Source organism: Typha angustifolia, chromosome 4, assembly GCF_048772165.1.
Source record: "Typha angustifolia cultivar Huaian chromosome 4, ASM4877216v1, whole genome shotgun sequence".
Lineage (NCBI taxonomy): Eukaryota > Viridiplantae > Streptophyta > Magnoliopsida > Poales > Typhaceae > Typha > Typha angustifolia.
Window position 1 is genome coordinate 9,110,810 of NC_133242.1, and position 22,200 is coordinate 9,133,009.

Sequence of the window (22,200 nt, forward strand, 5' to 3'; positions counted from 1 at the left end):
CCAGATTCGGATACAGATAGGGATATAGGTTTAGTAAATTTCTCAGATCCAGTAAAGCAATTCATGAATCATGTTCCTATAGACCGGTTCATTAATTGCTTTCGCTAATTACTGAAAATAAGACTTAATTGATTAGCCAAACAATAGTCACTCTTTAAGAAAATGATATTCCTATCGTACTATTTTGAAAAATATTTTAAACAGTGTTATAGTTTGAAAAATATTTTACTATAGTAGTATTTTGGTCAAAAGCTGTACATAATATGAATAAGAAATTGCGACACAGGTAGCAACTACGTACTGGAGAGGTGGAATGCAAAGCATAAGTCATATTACATGGTGATTACTCTTCAGTTGGATCAAATTCATCCCCGTGTTTCCTTCAACTCTTCAAGTTATATTACAGTCATGGCAGCTAAATTCTATGGTACAATTTCTTATAAGCTCTCAGTTGTTCTTGAACATCTCTCCATTCTATAGCCTCTTGTTTGTTTCTTCTTCTAATGTGATATAGCATCACATTAGAGCAAAAAATTATAAAGATACAGATATTTTATGCAACAAGAGTTAATGGCATCTGTGACTCTATTAATATGGATCTTCTCATCCTGATCTTATATTGTACAATGGAACCAAAGACAATCAAGTTATCTACAAACCAAACTTTTTGGGTCTAAGATACGTCGTAGATCCCTTCTTCAAACCTGGCATCACAACTTGTTGCTGCTGCTTCACTCTCTTCTCATGTTCTCTCTTCCTACTTATCCTTTCAGCTTCAGCTTGCTCTTTCCTCAGATTCTCCATTTCCTCCTCCATTGCTGTCTTTTCTTCTTTTTGTTTCTTCTTATGTTCAAGCAAAGATGTGTCCGAATCCTTAACAGAGAAGAACATTGGGCCTAATTCCGCAAGCCAATGTGGCTCGACTGCGGTGACACATTGCATGTACTCCTTGGTTGTTAGAATAAGCTCGTGATAAACGACATAGTCTGGAGTGTATCCGAGTCCATAGAGGGCACTGCTGGGATGCAGGTGACACGGCATCCCGTTCCGGCAATTCACATACTCACCAACACCTTTCAACCTAGCAGCATTGTGAAAATATGCAGAACAAATTGCCTTCCGCACTACATCCCATTCCATCCCACATGAAGTCAGAGGAATCTTCAAGGACTTCAGTATGTCTAACAGCTGAGACCTTACTTCTCTTGCCTTTCGAAGCCCTTTAACATGTAAAAAGTGATCATTGCACCAATCTCCGCGGTATTGGTTTGCCTTCCATTGCTGGTAAACATTAAGGAGTGTTAAGTGGTCCGATTCTGGGACGAAGAATTTCTCCCTTGCTGCATCACTCTCCTCTACTCGATCCTTTGGCCGGAAAAACACTGATGGCACTGAAAGCATAGAGACAATTGTCAGCACTTCATTGATGCAATCGAGCTGTTCCCCCATCAATAACATCTTGGCAAGTGTTGGATCCAACGGGAACTCCACCATTTTCCAGCCAATCTCTGTGAGGGCACCAACATTATTCAAGGCACCCAGCACCCAGAGCTGGTACATAGAGTTGAGAATGTTTTCCTGTGGAGGTGGGTCCATGAAGTCAAAATCCAAAAGGTTTTCAACCTTTAGAGACTTGAGTAACAATACAACATTCCCCAGATTGGTCCTTTGGATCTCTGGAACAGGATTGGGTAGCATCTCATTTTGGTAGGCCGACTCTGTAAACAGCCTATAACATGTCCCAGGGCCAGTTCTTCCTGCCCGTCCAGCACGTTGGTCTGCAGCTGCTCGGCTGACTGGAAACACTTGGAGAGCATCCATGCCCATCCTTGGATTGTAGACCTTCATCTTACCATATCCAGTGTCTATGACGTAAAAGATGCCATCCACTGTGAGTGATGTCTCAGCAATATTGGTTGCCACAATGCATTTGCGAGCACCATCTTCAGCTTTCTGGAAAATTTTAGCTTGCAGGTCAGCTGGCAACTGCGAGTAGATCGGCAGTATAGAGAGCTTTGGGACTGCCTTACGAGCAGATGAGATCAGTTGTTCCATACGCTCTGCGAGAGCATAGCACGTAGCTTCTATCTCTTCCTGCCCTGTCATAAAGATCAGAATATCACCCGGAGGACTAGTAATGTGAATGGTCATGGCTTGCTTCACTGCAGCTTCCACGTAATCTTCACAAGGTGTTTTGCTGTACAAGATGTTTACTGGAAATGTCCTGCCAGGAATATGAAATATAGGCACACTGCAGAAGAAATGAGAATTTAAAAGGAGTTAGTAACATATACTACAGAAAATGATAGGACGTGAATAGGGTCCAGAACTTTCTTCTGCAAACAGCCGTATCTAACCTTCCAAAGAAGTTGGAGAATTTCTGTGCATTTAAAGTTGCAGATGTCACAATGAGCTTAAAGTCGCGTCGCCGGGCAACTACCTTCTTCAATATGCCAAACAACACATCGGTATTCAATGATCTCTCATGTGCTTCATCCATGATAACAATTCTGTAAAAAAGATTAGGTCCATAAATACACCCAATTCTTTAAGAATTTATTATCGTTCAAAGCAATTTCTCATAATAGCAATGTTATGTAAAATAGAAAATAACGAATAGGTCATAGCACAATTAATATTAGTCATTTACATTATTGACATTGAAAGCTTTTCAAACATCCCATTTGCCACTATATCACTCAAGATATCAAATTGCCACAGAAATTCAGCCTGCAAAGTTGATCTAGTTAACCACAGTTCAAATTCAATTAAGATCGTCAAAGGCCAGTTAACCATACCACTTTACAAGCCATTTCGAACAAGTCAAAACTACGTAATGCTAATCAGTATCATATTATAGGAGAATCTGGATAAAGATTCAAGTATCATAATATTTTTTTAATCTCCACATTAAAATTTATATATCATTCCTAACTTCAAGAAAAAATGATTTTCATCTCTTTTTAGATCATTAAGACTAACAGCCCCCATTTAGGATCATTTTTTTAATATACCTGTTAAGTTTACAACGGTAGTATTATTGAAAGAGTACAATGATTCTAGTCATGATTATGACATTTTTTTAGAATGTTGTTGAAACTAAGACATTAAAGTTCTCAATGCCAAAGTATCATGCATGGATCCTAGTTTCGACAGATCCCGATACCCAATCTGTTTTGAGTCAGGATTAGCCATATTGGCCGATCCTGCCTAAGACGGGTACGAGTAAAAAAGAATGGGGTAGAGAGAGAGAGAGAGAGGGAGAGAGAGAGAAAGGGAAGGGGGGAGAGAGGGAGCAAGAGAGAGGGAAAGAGAGTGAAAGAGAAGGAGGAAATGAATTTGTGTGTTGAGGTAATAAGAGGGAGAGGGAAGAAGAGAAGGGGAGAGAGAGATGTGGAGAAAAATTAAAAAAAACTATGTTGGAGAGAGAGAGAGAGAGGTGGTAGTCGGTGTGCGTAAGTGAGAGAGAGAGAGAGGAGAGAGAAAGTTAGTGGGGGAGTGAGTTTAATAAGAGAGAGAGTTAGTAGAGGAGAGTTTGATAAGAGTGTTAGTAGGAGAGAATTTGATAAGAGAATTAGTGGAAGGGAATGTAAGAATTTTTTTTTATTTGTGTGAGAGAGGAAGAGTGTGAGTGATAAAAAATGGGATAGATATCTTAAATACAAGCCAATTTGGTCAATACTACCGATACGGTTGATATATATTATTTTTTCGGACGGCTGATCCAAATCCTGATTCCGATACTTAAAACATTGGTCTCATGCTAAATTATAACAACTTACCATGCAATAGTTCAAAAGGATCAAAAGGATAGGTCAGCATGTAATAGAAATAAATGTTTAGAGGCCACTTGCTTGAGCAAGATAAGTTCGCATTAATACTCAAGGATAAATTCCTAGCAAGATTTCGAAACTCGATATCGAGATCAGAACCGACTGTTAGAAAAACTGATACATATCTACCGTATCAGTCATATCAGCAACTTGTATTGAATCGGGTTATTTTTAATTATGTAGAATTCTAAATATTATTTATAATGCATGAAAATTTTTAAAAATTTATAAAAATAATAGCAAATTAAGAAAATAAAAATTAGCCACATATGAACCCTAAAAACTAAAGAAAAAACTCACTCAAAACTATAATAAATTTCATTGAATTTAACAAATTCTTATACTCATAGTTACTACTGTAAAACAAAGTAGTAAGAAAAAAGGAGTTAAAAAAGTGAGTGAGAAAAAAAAAACATCCCGAGTTCACTAAAGTGTGGAGTAGCCGAAGGGGCTCACTAGATCGGCCGGTGAATGAACTCAATGAAGCGTGAGAGTGAGAAAAGAGTATGTAATAAAAAAAGTAAACCATAAAAAATTGAAAAGAAGATCGTTAAGGACATCAAATTACTAATGCCTCCCTCATTAGATACATTTTAGATTCAACTCAAATGTTAAAAAAAATATATATATTGTTTGGCTGATACTGCCGAGTTTCAGCCGATATAGTTGAGACGAATCGGCCGATCCAACCGATACAGCCAAAACCAACCACCAAACTGGTTTCGGGTCCAAATTGACCAATTTTGTGATCTATGATTCCTAGTGCCAAACATCATAACTGAAGTAACTACTCCAAGAAAAAGGAAAATGTATAGAATTAACAATGCATGCTAGAATTAATGTGACTTATTGGCATCAAGCCAACAATACTTTCTGCAATAAACAAGTTGAAAAGTGACCAAACTACCTAATTTATATAGGATTCCTAATCATTTTTCTAATTTGCGGGTCTTTCGCAGTTATTTAGTTTCCCTGAATGGTTTCCTAGTAGTTTTACAAATCTATTTGCTTTAAAGATTGTTCTCTATTTAAAGACAGGTGGTGCATGATTGAAAACACACTATTTTTGATAAATTTGATTGTTAGTTTTATTTTACTTATTCTCTTCTCCTCTATCATCTCTTCTATTTTGCAACGGTGATCATAAAAGTTCTCCATCAGCTATGCCAAATTGGTATTAGAGTCCTGTATGTCTTAGGGAGATCTTGTCATGGTCAACATTGCTTGAATCGCAGCAAACTTCTTGTCGGTGCCAACCTAAATCACATAATACTCGATGGCTTCTAATGAAATTAGCGACAACTTAGGTTGTGAATATGACCGACTTCCTCAACCTTCAACCTTCAATGGATGAATTGCAAGGGGCAATTGCACAACTAGTAAAAAGCAAAGCCAACACCAACCCTTCCTTAGAAACGAGTTGGTTAGGAGACCCTTGTCGTCCAGCCTATGATGAAAATTCTAGCAATGAGGAAATAGAAGATATCTTTCTTGAGCATAATCCAAGAAGGACGAGGAGAGCACATTGTGATTCGCAACATAGTTTCCAGTTGGCTAGTTTCGGCCGTACAGGCAGCCACCTGCAGCAGTAGGCAACTGTCTGCTGCTATTGTCAGCTGCTACTAACAGCAACAGCTAAAGAGAGAGAGGGAGAGAGAGAGTGAGGTAGAGAGAGAGAGAGAGGGAAAAAGGAAGATAGAGTGAGGGAGAGAGGAACAGGTCAGCAGCAGTTAGAGAGAGAGGGGCAGAGAGAGTGAGGGGGAGAGAAAAGGAGAGAGAGAGGGAGAGAGAAAGGGAGAGAGAGAGGGAGAGGAAAAAAGGAAGAGAGAGTAAGGGAGAGAGGGACAGGTCAGCAGTAGCTAGAGAGAGAGGGAGAGAGAGGGAAAAAGGAAGAGAGAGGGAGAGAGGGAGAAAGGGACAGGTCAGCAGCAGCTAGAAAGAGAGGGAGAGAGAGAGGAAAAAAGGAAGAGAGAGAGGGAGAGAGGGAAAGATAGAAAGAAATAAAGAGTGTAGGAAAGAATGGATACTTCAAACTAATAGTTAAAGGGATAGAAAAAAAGAAAGAGAGGAAGAAAGATTTTTAATTTTTTAGTTTTTAGGCTTTATATGTGAGTAATTATTATTTCTTATTTTCTTATAATTTTTCTAAATTTTTACAAATTTCTAAACATTTTTAAATAATATTTAGAATTTTATTTAATTAAAATAATCCGATCCAATACAGGCGGCCGATACGGCCGATACGTATCGTTTTTCCAGACGGCCGATCCCGATCCCGATACCGATTTTTGGAACCTTGATTCGCAAGAACATATAGGGATTTTCTCATGACGGTACATCCTTCATCTTTTATATGGCCAATTATATATCAAAGATTTTCTTGACTAGAATTAAAAGGTGGAGCAATTTGATTACATAGAGATCAAAGAGGAAAAGAAAGTTAAACTGATAGCATACAAGCTAAAGGGAGGAGCATATGCATGGTAGTATTATAGACGACTTGTGTGCGATTAAACAATCTACAAATCAGATATCGAACTCGAATGGACCAATTGTTGCGTTCCAGTTTCTTTCATGTCAACCACGATCATAGCTTTTCCAACAGTATCAAAATTGTAGATTCCATTTGTGGCTATATCATCAAATTGTATCGACTCTGCACAGAACAATTTATCTGACACAGAAGCTCAACATGTAGGGAGATTTATCGAAGGGATTAGTCCAATAATTTATGATCGAATTTTGCTTCAACCTATCTTCACTCTTAATGATTTAGTACAGTGGCTACAGAGGTAAAGGATCAATTAGATCAATCAAGTGGGAGGACTATGCACTACAATATATGCTCTTCTAAGATAACTTCAATGGATCCATCATCAAATCAGGTATGTATTTCACTCCATCCATTTACTCGATCTAGTCCACCGAGAAACCCAATAGTGCAATCAAATATGCCTCTCAACGTACTACCTCCCAGAATCAGCAACATTACTACTAAAACCAACTGAGAACAACATTGGGTGGAACCTATATATCCTCACAAATCCTAAAAAGAGTCATTGATGTGTAGAAGTAAGAACATTGCTCAAATTAAAGCCCTAAATGACGACTAGTCAATCTCACTGCCGATGATGGTTTGGTCGAACAGCAATATGAAGATGATGAGGCTCATAAAATATATGAGAATGAAATAGTTTCTTTGATTGTCCAAAAACTATTCTATGTTCCAAAGCAAGATCCTCCCAAGCAACTACATAATATTTGCAAGATAAGATGCATTATCAATCAGCGGGTTTGTGATGTTATTATTGATGAGGGTAGCAGTGAAAATACTGTCTTACAGTGATGGTTGACAAATTAAATCTACCCACTCAAGATCATCCAGACCCTTATTTTATAGATAGATCAATAGTGTTGGCAAGACAAAAGTGACCAAACAATGTCTTATCACTTTCTCCATCGACCAATTTCTTTAATGTGGTCATCAAAGATGTTTGCAATATATTTATTGGTCGCCCATGGCAATACAACATCAAATCTTGGATAAGATCTTTACTTTTTACAAATACGGAGTGAAAATTATTCTCACCCCCAAGGAGAAACACGTACCAATTGCACACAAGTGAATGAAGGTTTTCTCTTAGTCAATAACATGAGCATGAGTCACAACAAATTAAAGAAGTCTTGACTTTGATCATAAGAGAATAAGGTAGAACAACCCAAGGTAATTCCATTCCTTGATGAATTTTGTTCTTTAATACTTGATGAACTTCATAAAGATTTGCTGAGATAAACAACATCATATTAATCTCATTACTGAAGAAAGTTCAAATCTACCAAAATAAAGGATATAGCCCTTGCCTAAGCTGAGTTATAATAACATGAAAAACCAATCAACGAGAAAGTTACCATTTGAGATTATCTTTGGCAGTCAGCAAATCATCTAGTGGATCTTGTTCTTTTATTAATAGTTGCAGATAAACCATCAATCTACTTTATATCAAATCAATGGTATTTTATTTATTTTTTTATTCTTACCTTCACTTTATATCACATTAAAAATAATTATTATACCCAAGTTTCTGAAACTCGGTATCGGGATCGGAATCGATCGTTAAAAAAAACGATACATATCGACCGTATCATCTGTATCGGTCGTATCCGCCACTCGTATTGAATTAGACTATTTTAATTACATAAAATTTTAAATATTATTTAAAATACAGAAAATTTTCTAAAAATTTATAAAAAATAATAGAAAAATAAGAAATTAATATTAGTCACATATGAACTTTAAAAACTAACTCAAAACTATAATGAATCTTGACTTGAATTAGATAAATGTTTATATTCATAATTATTACTGCTAAACATAAAAAAAGAGATCTCCTTTCACTGTTATATTATAGTAGTAAGAAAAAGAAAATCAAAAAGTGAGTGAGAAAGAAAAAAAATGAAAAAAAAAACTCATCCGAGTTCACTGGAATCGACTACCAAATGGACTCGGTGACGAAAAAGAAGTAAGAAGGAAGTGTGTGTAAGAGATAGAGAGTAAGAACTAAAAATTTAAAAAGAAAGCAGTTGATGACATCAATAATTAATGTCTTCTATGTTAGATATATTTTAAATTCGACATAAATCTTAAAAAATATGAATTTTAGCTGATATTGTTGTTTTCAGCCAATACAGCCGAAACCAGTCTGATCGAGATTGATTATGGCTGATCCGATCCGACTCAAGACCGTCCAATTTTGGGACCCATGATTATACCCTTATTTCAAAATAGAAGTGAACATAGCAACAATTATTCCTAGAAGAGATCCCTAATTTTAGTAACAACTATAACCCTACTCCATATGTGATCGAGGCATAAAATTTTGCATAAATCATCAAAAACTCACCAACATTACTAGAATCTCATCTAAATGTGTGGGGCTCTTTAGAGCCAAATTTTGGGGGTAAGTTGTTGAAATTTTCACTCCCATCCTAATCATACTGGACTAGTATATACATAAACAGACCACGAGATCAAACTGTAAAAACAACCCATTAGAGAAAAACAGCAGGAATGGGACAATAAGCTGATCAAGTAGATATAAAGAAGATAAGATATCACTGTCTGTTCAACTTAATTGACAACATTACTGCCATAACTGCATAAAATACTTGACTTTGTGTTGTTTCAGCCTTTCAGAAGTAAGAAAAGAAAGAATAGCATACCGGTATTTATCAAGATCAGCATCCTTCAGTGTTTCACGTAAAAGCACTCCATCTGTCATATACTAGAGAAAATTGGAGGCATAGTCAAAAGATACATCAGGAACGCTTGTAAAGTATGTTAAAATTTCACATTGCCAAAACCAAGCTTATATGTAGAAGAGCTTAGCAATAAGAAGCTACTGAATAAGGCTATTAATACATCAATTATAATATTACAATTAACCATGGAAACGCAAGCTTTAGTAAACATGAAATCCCTCTATATAATAATAATTATCTTCAGCTTTTTTATGTTTCTTGAAACTCTATGAAGGAAATAGCTCTAATCTGTCTAGTAAGATATTCATGCAAACTGTTTGAAACCATTGTGATCATTCTTCCTACCTGAAGCAAGTGGAAGTAGACCATAAAGTGCAGACATATGTAGAATATGCAAGTCACAAGACAAAATTACAATCTACAAGTTACAAAAATCTGAGATGAATAATCACCTTTATAATAGTATTTGGACCAGTAACATCCTCAAATCGAATAGCATACCCAACTTTATCACCTAACTCTGTCTCCATCTCCTCGCTGACACGTTTAGCAACACTCATAGCTGCCACACGTCGTGGTTGTGTACAACCGACAAGGCCACTATATGTATATCCATCTTCATGTAGATACTGTTAAAACTCTAAAACTCAGTACAAAATAAATACAGGATAATCAATAAATCATAATTAGATAGTAGAAAATTACTGACCTGTGTTAGTTGGGTTGTCTTCCCAGAACCCGTTTCACCAACAACAACAATTACCTGATTTTCACGTACCACCTAGATAATAGTATGAGCACCTGAAGTTAGGCTAAAAGTTGCAACCAAGCACTTGCATTCTGATAAACAAGCACAAAAACTACAATAGGCCAATGAGATGACAAATATAGAATCCAACTCAACAACACTACTATCTAATATTCTGCACAAAAAAGAGCTTAATTATTAACTTGAATCGAGTCTTTCATTTTAAGCAACATGAAGAGTACAGTTTGCAAGAATCATAGATGGAAAAGGATAAAAAAAGTACAAAAATAACATATAGTATAAACACAGATTTCATGGAAAAAATGCCAAGTTCGGTTTTAAATTTTTGGGGGGATGAGGAGGATGGTGGTCTTTCGAGTGAGCGCATGACACTATTTCGTGCTCCTCTTGAAGTCCTACACTAGCAGATCTGGAAGCATAGGAACGATGCTCTGTTTAATAACATAAAGGTTTCTTCCCGAAAGGTTGGCAACCTTTGGGTAAAGTCTTGAAATCCAACCTATTGATATTTCAATTGTATATCGTTGCTCATACACCCTCTATTGCTAGGCATCATCCATTGGCAGCCACCACCACTTAAGTGGGTCAAGAGAACAGGTCATTCATTTTGCCGGGAGTGGATTTTGTAACCCAGCAAGCTAAATTGCAGGAAATCAGTGTAACTCTCACAACATAAGCTGGGGTTCTATATAGACTTATTATGGTTACGAAGAATAATTTTTACCAAGATTTGGATCGAGATGGATTTTTTGTTGTTGGTCAATATTCTCAATGAAGTTCACAAACCTCTATAGTTTATTGACTCCACTGTTGATAATATGTCTTCTTATCAAATAATACAAAAATTGTAAAATTTGTCATGTTTCTTGGGAAGCCAACAAATCTACTGATTAATATATTATACATGTATAAAAATGAAAAGCCAAAAGTTCCTAAGTGTAATACATCAATTGTTGAATCAGCAATAGCAAATTTCAGCATTTCTTTTATGGAGTTCTCATAGTTTGACACAAGAAGCAGATCAATGGATTGGCAAATTCATTTCCTATTCTTCACAAAAGTTTTCTCAGTTAATCATCTTTTATAGCTTTACCAATAGAAGCACTCAACAGATGCATCATAAAATATCCATCCGCATCTTCAAGAAAGATATCGAAAATATAAAGAGAATAAAACTCAGAAGTGTTATGCATGTAAGGCAAGTCTCTAAGGGAAATGCTAACCTGCAACAATTCCTCAAATAATATATTGAGAGATAATACCCAATATACAAAATAAAAGCACACGAAAAAAAAATGTATACAGAGAACAGCCAAGAGAATAAAAGTCAAAAGGTATTATGAGTGTAAGACAAGTCTCTAAGTGCCAACCTGCAACAATTCCTCACGCACAGAGTATATTGGGAGATATTGCCTTTGCTGTGCAAGAGATTTTGACTTGGCAAACTCACTGACTGCTTCACCTTTGACTTTCATATGTTGTGCAAATTTTGCTTCCTCTTTAAAATCAACTTCACCCTCTTCACCTACTACTGCCGTATCTGCATCAACCTGATAATTTTGAAGTGTAAAAAAGAACATCAGTTCAAATGTGAACTTTAGCGAACATTATTGCTTCATAAAATTTTCAGCAATTATGACGCTATGTGTACCTGTTCGGCCGTCTTCTCGACGCCCAAAATATCACCAAGTTTTGATCCCGCAAGCTCCCAAAAGCGTTGACGTGACTTATTCATGCTTTGCTTTTCATGAATTTCCCTAACCAAAGCAGAACCCTTGCGTGATATTATAGCCATATCTGATGTGGGATCTTTTAGTGGCATTACAGGTTCCGCTTGCTTTGTATATACAACCCGTCCATCTAGAAAAGGAGGCTTTGTATCTGCAATACAATAATATTGGAAGTAAATATATCATGCCTAGAAGGTTCATTCTGTGACAAACTATGATTAGTCCATGACCAAAACAAATCCTAGATAACAATGCTAGAAGACAAACAAATAAATACTACCAAAGACATCTATACAACCCTTCCGTCTAGGAAGGAGGCTTTGTATCTACAAGACAATAATATTGGAAGTAAATATATCATGCCTAGAAGGTTCATTCTGTGTCAAACTATGATTAATTCATGACCAAAACAAATTCTAGATAATAATGCTAGAAGACAAACAAATAAATACTACCAAAGCAACTAGACGTCCTAGAGCGCATTTAGATTCTCATCATGCAACTGCTTAGCATAATAAGCCAGTCAGGAAATTTAAATGTTGCACAAGTCTCTCTAAGTCAGATACCAAACAATACTGGATTTCCAGTTTTCTTTTATTCAAGTTACCAAAAAGATAGGCTCTTTCCATAACAGTATAGGTACTGTCTGGTCCATGGGAATCAAAAATGGACATAGTCATATAAGCTGCTGCTGATTTTATTTACCAATAAATCAACAGTGGAAGGAGGTGATGGAGACTATATTGCGATATGTCAAGGTACTAATGCAACCATATTAACTTAATTTGCTAAAGCATAATTCAAATATATAGAGGGCTTCTAATACGATTAAGTCTGATTTGAGTCTGAGACAAAGATTAGTCTAAGCCCCTGAATTATAGGAATTTACAATCTGAGCAGTTCCAAGAAAATAATCAGCAAATATTTATACAACAACCAAAAATATGAAACCAGATGGATTAGATTGATGACACCATGATCTACGGTTTTCCTATTCGGACATTCTCCAAATTAAAACTCTATCTGGAGCAAAATGATGATCCAGTCCAAGGGAGATTTATGAACTGTTTAGATAAGCTCAATAGTTTGTTTCTTATAAGTTTTTAGGATTCTTCATTCTATTTCAATAAATAGAACCTTATTATTTGTATCTTAAGCATACTTTAAATTATTGAAAAAACTATTGTTTCTTCTATTTCTCTTGGCATTAGCGTTCTCTTTCATCTCTAATTTCTCCCCCTTCATCTGTCCTTGTCTTTAGCCATCTTTACTCTCATACGGTTCTCATTTTTTCTTTTATTAGAACTGTAAGTCAATCATAGCCTTCAACTATTTATCGCATCCGCAAGCCACTATTGCTATCTTTTATCAAACCACCTCCATCAACTACTCAGCTTTCACTCCATCATCATCTCCACTCTACACCAAGCCTCCATCACTAGTCGTATCAATTTGGTATCAAAATCGAGTATCCCCAAATTGGTTTGCATCACATTACTAGTGTAATAGTACATCGTGCCCCTTGTATCCAAGAGGTCAACAATTTAAATCATCAAAACTATCTATATGATAATGAAGACAAAACTGTGTACACATTGTCCTAGACCCCACATTGGTCAGCCCCCTATGCAATAAGATATTATTTTCAAGTAATTTAGATATTGTATCACTAATAGGATGTATCATAAACAAACCACTAGGTATTGCATTTCCACTTTACCAAACAGCACTTGCCCAAGCTTCAGATTACAAAATCTCAACGAACTTCCCATCAAAGATCATTAGGAGATCAAGCTTAACTGACAACTAGCAACTCAACCTTTATTAGGATCATATGGATATTCATATTGCCATAGATTGTGGCAGCACAAGTGCTTAAGATCAAGTTCTCCACTGAACTCCCACCACATAGGATTATTTGCCTTTAGCAAAATCATGGGACCTGCGATATATGTGTATAAACCTATATCTACTTAAAAGCAAGACAAATGACATTAAAATATGCAAGTCAAAGCCTACTTGATCACGTTTTTGACTCTCTATCATCAAAACTTGATTCAAGACCACATTATCTTTTTCATCAGCCCTCTACTCCTCTTACATTGTAGCTCTTATCAGGATATTAAACATGGTCCTTAAAACAGCAAGACTGATACTTTCCACCAAGCTCCCCATCACACCACAAAATATTAGGTATTGGTAAAAGTGTAAAACCTTGATAATCAATATATATGAATCATCAACCAGCAGATCTTCACAGGAAGAGAAACGACAGTACAATATGAAAGCCGAACCTATTATGTTTTAATCATCAAATCAGGATTCAAATCCATACATTTCATCTTTTATAAGAATGTGTTCAGATACTCTTACTCAAACAACTTTCAGTTCGTTGAATGTTTCATCCCTACTAATCTGATTACAAATTTACAACAAGCTCCTTCCAAGTTTAACCAGTCAATGTTCCTTTTTATATTGTCTATTGATGTCCCCAAATCCCAATGTGATGGGAGTGACACAAAGATTGACACTTGAAGAGAATATACTACAAATGCCAAGCCCAATTGAGAATCACTCCAAGATCTCTTATTTGTCTATCTTCTAAGTTCTACACATACAATCGGACGAGTTCCAGTTTGTGTGCAAACCACTAACACCAAAACCAAGCTTGTTGCAAGTTCCAATTAAATGCAATTTAGGGACAGTTTGTTGCTTCCATTAGCACAATTAACAACATCTAACTAGACATCTAAATATCCAATAGATGGTGCGAAAGATTGGAAGATGAAGAACAAAAGGGGCTCATGTAAGTATCTGAAGCCTAGGTCCAAACAGAACTCTATATGGAAAGTTCAAACAGAATACAACATGCACGATCCCGTTTAAACACTATACAATACAGTACAGAGTCATGTTTAAACAGAAACCTGAATACCAAAATTTAAGTTTCCATAAATAGTTTGATGCACTTAGATTATTGACGAGATACTTAATTCATCCTTGTACTACAAACAGTTAAGGTCACAACTAAAAGTTTAAAACCCATAGCACTTGATTAAAAATGATTTACAGTCAAACAAAATACAACATAAAATGTCTGGTTAGATCAAATCTTTATATATAGACTGTTTGCATTTCCAGAAAAAGAATATAGCAACAATATATGATACAGCTAATCAAGTGAGAATTCCCTTTGCTACAAGAAAGGATGAGAAATCATTTCAAGTAGTCAAAGCACACACGCACAGCAAAAAGAAGATGCTACTCTACAGTCCTTTTCTAATGGATAACAAAGATTCTTTTTCCATCTCTTTTACATTTTCAGTAGTACATTAATACAAAATAGCTCATTCTCAGTAGTACATTAATCTTGTTCACCGACGATTTAACGAGTATAGAGTTGACTTTTGGTGAAAAAGTTAATGGCAAGAGTAATGTACATATATCAAGTCTGACAGCAGTACACCAATAGAACACCACGTCTCTATTTGATAGGATCTCTACAAATGGAAAAAAGTTATTCCACCATCTATACCTGACAAGGAAAGCCATAGGGAGATGAAAAGAAGCTGGCCTCCAATGACTCAACCTGAACTAGGTAGCCTGGACACTCTTAACAGCCATGACCTTCCATTCTATAAAAAATTGAATGATGAAACTGGCCCCAACAATTAAGATTTGATAAAATAGTAAAATACATCTGATAAAATAGCAAAGGTTCTGTTTATGACCACCCCTACTTGCTTTCATTATTCTTTTCAACTAACTACCGAAAGGTGAAAAGTTAGTTTTCAGAAGAACCAGTGTAACTTGTCATTTTACGATCTTTGGTACAATTCCTTAATCGCCACTAGCATGCAGCATTGTTATAATATATACACAAACCATGTGCCTATTGAGCTAAGAAAACTAATTTACTAAGACAGGAAAAGACTAAATATCATCATTAGAACTGAACTTTTTGAAACTTCCACAAGATCCAGTTTAAGTACTTGTCAAGTCATGGAATATTGAAAATAGAAATCAATATACTTTCAATCCTACAAGGCCACAACCTACTCATTATATTTCAGAAGGAAAGAAAAACATAAATAACTATAACCAAACAAATTCCCAGGATTTTGTCATCAGAATTATTGTTCTTCTTTCGACACACTTAACAACTATGCATATTCCACTGATAAAAGTTGTGACATGCTATGGAATATAAAGTTTGTATCTCATATGAAAGCCATATGAATGATTAAAGAGGGATAAAAATACCAACATACCATGAACAAGAAGAATTACTTTCCGCTCATCCTCATCTTCAAATTCTGTCTGGACCTCAGTTCCTCTTACAGCTCCAGATCTCAACAACTGCCGGTCTTCCCATTGCGCATTATCAGCAGTCAACTGTGATAACTTCTTGCTCTGTGCAAGGGTCATTAGAGTACCATCCTTGCGTGTCTGCAATCAACAACGATACATCAGAAATGTTTTCATAACTCCAAAGATCCAAAGGATTAGACATATCATCAACTTTACTATGTAAGACATATATAAGAACCAAATTTACATCCAAACTCCACCTGCCACAAATGTACATTGAAATTCAGAGAATATATTCTTACGATGATGTCTTTAAATGTGTTATCCACATCGCAATGTTGCCAAGTAAGCTGATATTATCTAGCTATATCTATTAAAAATATATACTAAAATAAGCATTTTGCAGTGAATGGCAATTTTTCTTGATGAACATGATAAAAATTCTCAGGTCATTAAATTTCAAAGTTAAGTCATAGGACATTAATGTGCTACTGAAGAAATTTGGTATCATAGATTTACTGTCCAATCCAGCAATGTCCCATCAATACTTGTGCAAGTTCTTTCTAGACTAGCATTGTTACATTAATAATAGAATTTGAAATGTGTTCACCAAGCAAGAAATAAATACTGTTGATGTCAGAGGTATTCGACATTTCACATGACAGATTTTCTGTTCAAATACTGAATTGTACCGACTGAGTCATTAAATATTGACATGGCAAACACCATAGATAGGGGTGAACCAACATTTGGCAACAACAGGACAACTGTAAGGCCCTCTTCTTTCAGAATGCTAGAAATGCAGCTCAGTGAGCATAAAAAAGGTCAGCAAGAGATGCACAAAGCATATCAACCAGTACACAGGCCAGTGCTTTATAGGCAATAGATGAAAACTCCCAATACCTCAGGAGGCTCAAAAAACCAATAAATTAATATCACTGACACTATTCCACCAACAAAAGCAGTTTGTGAACCATAATAGATGCCACGCATGTGCAGTCCTCCCACAAAAAAAAGACCAGCACAACAGCACATGCCTGATGCATCCTAAAATTTTTCTTCGACTGTCATACAGAACATAAAATATAGAGCCTCGCGTAGTTGCAAATATTTATCTTCCATATACCTTATTAGGAACTTTTACTTATTTTGTGTATATTGGTTTTATGAATTCAAAAGTGTGACCTACAGCATGACCACTTGCAATAGTTACTGATTTAGAAACAAGTCTGACCTGTTCAGTAAGATGACACTGATCATGTCAGAAAAGGTTTCTAAGACTGCAATATTTTGCTTGTTGGCATAATGTGTATATATGCTAACCAATTTTAAGGCATGTGTGACCTACAGCATGATCACCTGCAATAGTTACTGAATTAAAAACAATTTTGGGCTGTTCAGTGAGATGATAGTGACCACTCTAAGACTGCAATATTTTGCATGTTGAAATGACATGCACGTATATGTGCCCTCCTAACCAATTTTAACGTATGTTGTCACCCTTTTGCAAGAACATCCTGAAATCAAGTGTATATATGTGTGTGTTTATATATGTATAATTACAAACCTTATGTCACATTAAAGACTCAATTTGGCACAGTCAATCATGTATGAAGCAACCTAGGTTGCTACAAGAAATAGTAGAACAACAAGAAAATCTAGCCAGCTAGTAAGCCACATTGACCAATAGATAATCAGGTAGAGAGATAATAGAAAGGAGGAAAAGAAGAATAATTACCAGCTTCTTTGCTATTTCTGTCTCTTTCTTTTGATAAGATGACTCATCACCAAAATATGAGTTATCACCATCAAACATTGTGGTGTGCTCTTCCCTATCATACCTACATAATAATCACAAAGTAACATGAAATATTTTTCCCCAACATTTATAAGAGAATTAAACCCTAAAGCTGAAAGTAGAACTTGGTAAATCACAGATTATCAAAACTCTAATCTCTGAATCAGATTTTCAATTTTTCATTACCAAAACAGATACAGAAACTATGGTATATAGCAAATCATGGTAACTCCAAGTTATGTTTCATTTCATTGTCAAACAAGTGGCCCATTGTTTTCAATAAAACAATCAGTTCTCTTTGAGAGGATTCAGAATAAGCCAATAGAATATAGCATAGAGTTCTAATATTTATGCAACACAAAAGAGACTTCGAACAAAACATCATAAATGCATATGGAATAGCTTGATTCAGTGATAGATATATCAGACACATTTTGTTTTAAAGTAATTTAAAATATTAAAAACTAGAAAATGAGATACCATGCACGATCAGCATTATAGTCCATTTCCTGCAGCATTTCCTCGGTAACCTCATAAGTTTTATCCGTAGTTAAAGAGCTCCTTTCATCTTCAGTATCCTATAAAAGGCAGTAGTTATTAAACTTAAAACACCTTTTAGAAGGAGAAAGTCCTTCCTCCATATTAGGTTTAAAAGTGAAACTTAATGCCACAATACCTTAGAACTTGTTGAAGTTGAAAAGCTTAGCTGATGGTATCTTCCTCCTAAGCGTGAATGTGGAGCTCCTTTTGAAGAGCCAGTGGCACGAATTGGAGCAGGAGAAGGAGAAACATTGTCCCAAGGGGAAACTGTAGACAAATGTGTATTAGTTTTTATACTCTCAATCTATCGTTTAGAATGTTGATTATCTTCAAGAAAAAAATCATAAAAGAAAATATTAGCTTTTGGCAAACAGACCACCTTCTTACCTGCAGAACGAGGTGTATGACCACCCAGCCATGGAGAAACCAAGCGTGCATCAGGCGATGCCGCCGCCAGCATAGGAGATGGTGAAGGATGATGCCTACGTGACGCGCGGCTGTCCCAAGAATCTCGACGTGGGGTATCTTCCCATTCCCATCGACCATCATCCCAGTCAGATCTGGCTGAAGATCAAGATATAAGCATACTTTCATCAGACTAAGAAAAAGGAAAAGCTAGTTTTACAATCATGATGTAACAGCAAAATTCACCTGGTGTTCTTCTTGAGACGTGCTCATGTCGACTGCGCTTACTTGCATAGTCTATGGATGTTGACCTCTCGCGCTCACGAGATCCTTTGTCACTATGATGTCCTTGTTTTCTATCCCACTCATACTTATCTGAACTATAAGATCGAAAGCTCAACGAACTTCTGGGGGTCTGGGACTTCAAAACACAAGAAAAACATAATATGTTGCACGATGAAACTACTGAAATTAGAAAAAAAAAAAAAAACCTTTAAATAGCTCATTCTGACCCAATCATACTGCAAATTCTGACAGCATAGTAAAACGGTAACCTACCTCTCGCCGTGGGGAACCGTTCACTCGCCGTGTACGAGAAGTGTAGCTCCGTTCATCATCACCTGTTAAAGTAGATTCTGAAATATAAAATGGATTTATTTTAGTATCGCAATGAACAAAAAAGACAACAATAAACACAATTCTTGAGCTCTTGAATTCCTTCCTGACTTGAGTATGGTTTCTACTAAAAACTGGAAAAGGAGAGAGTCCAGCAACATGAGCTGGTATATTTGTTATACACTCTCTGCTGCTACCCTATTTATAAGTTCGACTTTATAAAGCATTAAATTGCTCTTAATTTCTCTCTTGCTTTAGCACAAATAAAGAAAGGAATGTGGCCACAGAAGGAACGATCTTTAGAAAAATTATATACTGGTACTGATAGTTGTAATACTGCTGGTTATCTTTAAAACAATAGTAGTTTGAAACTTTATAAGTCTTAACTTGTACACTAGTAAAGCAACAATGATTAATCAAAAACTTCATAAATAGTTCATCAGAGTGAGGGAAAGTATCATGTACACCATAAATAAAGACTAATTACCTGAATGTAATTGCTCCTCAACAATACTTCCTCGGTAACGGCGAGAAGCACGTTCACTTTGAGGTAAACTGTCACTATCATTTTCAATGAAGGAAGCAGACTTCTCTTCTTCATCTATGGAAGTAACAGATGAAATTGTTCTTTGAGATGGAGCTTTAAACCCAACATCACCTTCCAGCGCTCTTTTCTTGCTTGCAAGAACATCCAGACCTGTTTTAGATCACTAAAAAGAGTTAGGAGACTAACAATTGCCATCCATGAAGCATGTTTATTCTGTAAGTGTGGTCACCTCATGTTGCATGGATGTACACAAGACAAAAACTGACTGAACAGAGTACAACATAACGATATACATATAGTTAATCTCTGTATAGGGTAAAAGAAGAAATACCAAGAACTACATTAGAGAAAGCTGTATGCAACTTTGCAAACCATGTAGAATAGTAGAAGAGTTATTATCAGAAAAAAGACATTAATCCCACAAAAACTAGTCAAATGCTTGTAAGTACCTAATAACTAATACTGCTACACCAGCATGTTGGTGCATACATGGTTCACAATAAGTATATTCACATGTTGGTGCACAAATAAGACAAAATCAAACACATAAAAGAGGGAAAATGAAAAGAGAAAATTCTTTAACTTATTTGGATCATATTGATAACTCTACAAAGATCATGTGGATGCATGAAACATCAGCCATAACAAAATATATATAAGAAGGTTGCCACAATCTTGCATTTCCTAGCTAGCCATTACATCTCCATTGTCTAAACTGCTGTCTAGCTATGATTCACCAGTGCTATAGAAAGTTGTGCATGCGCCACATAAGGTTACACTGGAGCAGTCTCTCTATTACCCGCATAATCCACACCAGCATAGGGCCTAGGCATAGCCAGACCACATAAAGACTAGATTGAGTATTGACACAAATTGTAGATGCCTAGCTACTGAAAAAAAGGGATCAAATTCTATACATGGATCTTTGCAGTTCTCTATTTTCATTATCCACTAATTCATAATCAAGTACGCATTTCTCAGATCAGAACACTTGTAGCACCTGCATGACTTTCATTATATTACAATGTCCCCAAAAAAAAATTAAAGTAGGCCTTCAGCAGTGTTCTTATTTTATTTTTTTGTTTATTTAATGTGTTTCCTTTTCATTTCTTACATGTTAGTATTTTATAAAATTGAGTATATTTTACTGTATCCAATGTTGACCATATAGGTTTGGTATTTTTGGAGATCGGGGTTGACTAAATACAGACTATTTATATAACTAATTCTTCGCGCGCTCTAATGAAAAGATATAGTAGAGGAAAAAAAACAACAAAAACAACGGGATAACAAGGATTACAAAAGCATACCTAAAACAGATTTCCCCTCAGGAGGTCTATATAGTATTTTCTCCCTGTCAGGAATACAAAGACCCCCAGAAATGCTGGACTCAGGCTCCAAGGTTGTCATCGTTGCATTCAAGTCCATAATCTTTCCATCTCCCTACATCAACGATACAAAGGAGATTATATTTTAGAGGGGCAAAAATTTAAGCAACATTAAGAATACAAATACATGATTTCTCCGTGATGATTATTTGCAAACAATTCAAGAAAAATCCTCCCAAAAAACCAAACTTAGTTCAAACTAATATATGTGTAGATGTAGTAAACAAAACATGATCACAATCGAATTACACTGTTTCACAAACGATTACGCATTTACATTAATTCAAATAATCAAATCACAGTAAGTTACACTATAACACAAATATTACACTAACAAAATTCACATAATTACACTAACACTCTCCGATGTGATGCCTCGTGCAGAGGTTGGAGGTGGTGGAGACTGGCAGAGAGAGAACGTGAGAAGGTAGTAGGTGGCGGTCTGCCAGAGGAGGGAGGGAACGATAAGACGAAGGTGATGTGGCAGCGGTTGTGGAGGGCGGGTGGCACAGAAGAGAGGAAGAGAGAGGAAAGTGGGATCGGTGTAGAGAGAGAAAAGCCGCGGTGGCCGGAGGCCGGTGAATGAAGCGGAGAACGAAAGAGAACGAGAGAGGCTGAGAGAGAGAGAGGGGGAGAGAGACCACTAACCATCGAGAAGAGAGAGCCCACCGTCGCCAAGAGGAGAGAGATCACCGCCGGTCGAGAAGGAGAATGGGAATCGTTGAATTGGGATTTAGGTTAGAGGGATTTGGCCATTTGGGTAGGTCGGTGATAGGGCTGCCGAAATAATCAAGCCCGTTCGATTAGCTCGGCTCGAAAGCTCAATCTTTCAAAATATACTCAAAAATAATTTCGATCAAGCTTAATCATGAGTGAGATAAAATTATTATATATATATATATAATATGAGTAATACCGGGTGAAAACTGGTTGGATTAACTCCGACCCGAGCCGCTATCCGACTCGGATCGGATTCGGATAAAAAAATTTAATCCAACTCGGATC

At 36.2% G+C, this 22,200-nt stretch overlaps 1 protein-coding gene across 4 annotated transcripts; it reads right to left on the bottom strand.

Annotated features, from left to right (window-relative positions):
* Positions 1–316: 316 nt before the first annotated feature.
* LOC140758859 (pre-mRNA-splicing factor ATP-dependent RNA helicase DEAH7-like) lies at positions 317–22,000 on the bottom strand. 4 transcript variants are annotated; one of them, XM_073095229.1, is made up of 17 exons: positions 21,844–22,000; positions 21,118–21,250; positions 19,748–19,957; positions 19,204–19,265; positions 18,892–19,060; positions 18,628–18,804; positions 18,377–18,507; positions 18,181–18,278; positions 17,641–17,743; positions 15,863–16,040; positions 11,513–11,742; positions 11,232–11,411; positions 9,802–9,873; positions 9,545–9,721; positions 9,054–9,115; positions 2,358–2,510; positions 317–2,251 (listed from the first exon to the last, which is right to left on the bottom strand). In XM_073095229.1, the coding sequence occupies exons 1-17, from the start codon at positions 21,844–21,846 to the stop codon at positions 652–654; spliced, it is 3,738 nt and encodes a 1,245-aa protein (XP_072951330.1). In that variant the 5' UTR covers positions 21,847–22,000; the 3' UTR covers positions 317–651. The 4 variants fall into 4 exon arrangements, with proteins under 4 accessions (XP_072951330.1, XP_072951329.1, XP_072951328.1 ...); XM_073095228.1 differs by having other exon boundaries at positions 18,892–19,066; XM_073095227.1 differs by having other exon boundaries at positions 19,204–19,280.
* Positions 22,001–22,200: the final 200 nt, after the last annotated feature.

Coding starts and splice junctions, on each gene's coding strand:
- LOC140758859 (XM_073095230.1), bottom strand. Junction 11,412..11,512: donor TCGAGAAGACGGCCGAACAG/GTACACATAGCG, acceptor CAAAATTATCAG/GTTGATGCAGATACGGCAGT. Junction 9,874..11,231: donor TGCGTGAGGAATTGTTGCAG/GTTGGCACTTAG, acceptor ACTATTATCTAG/GTGGTACGTGAAAATCAGGT.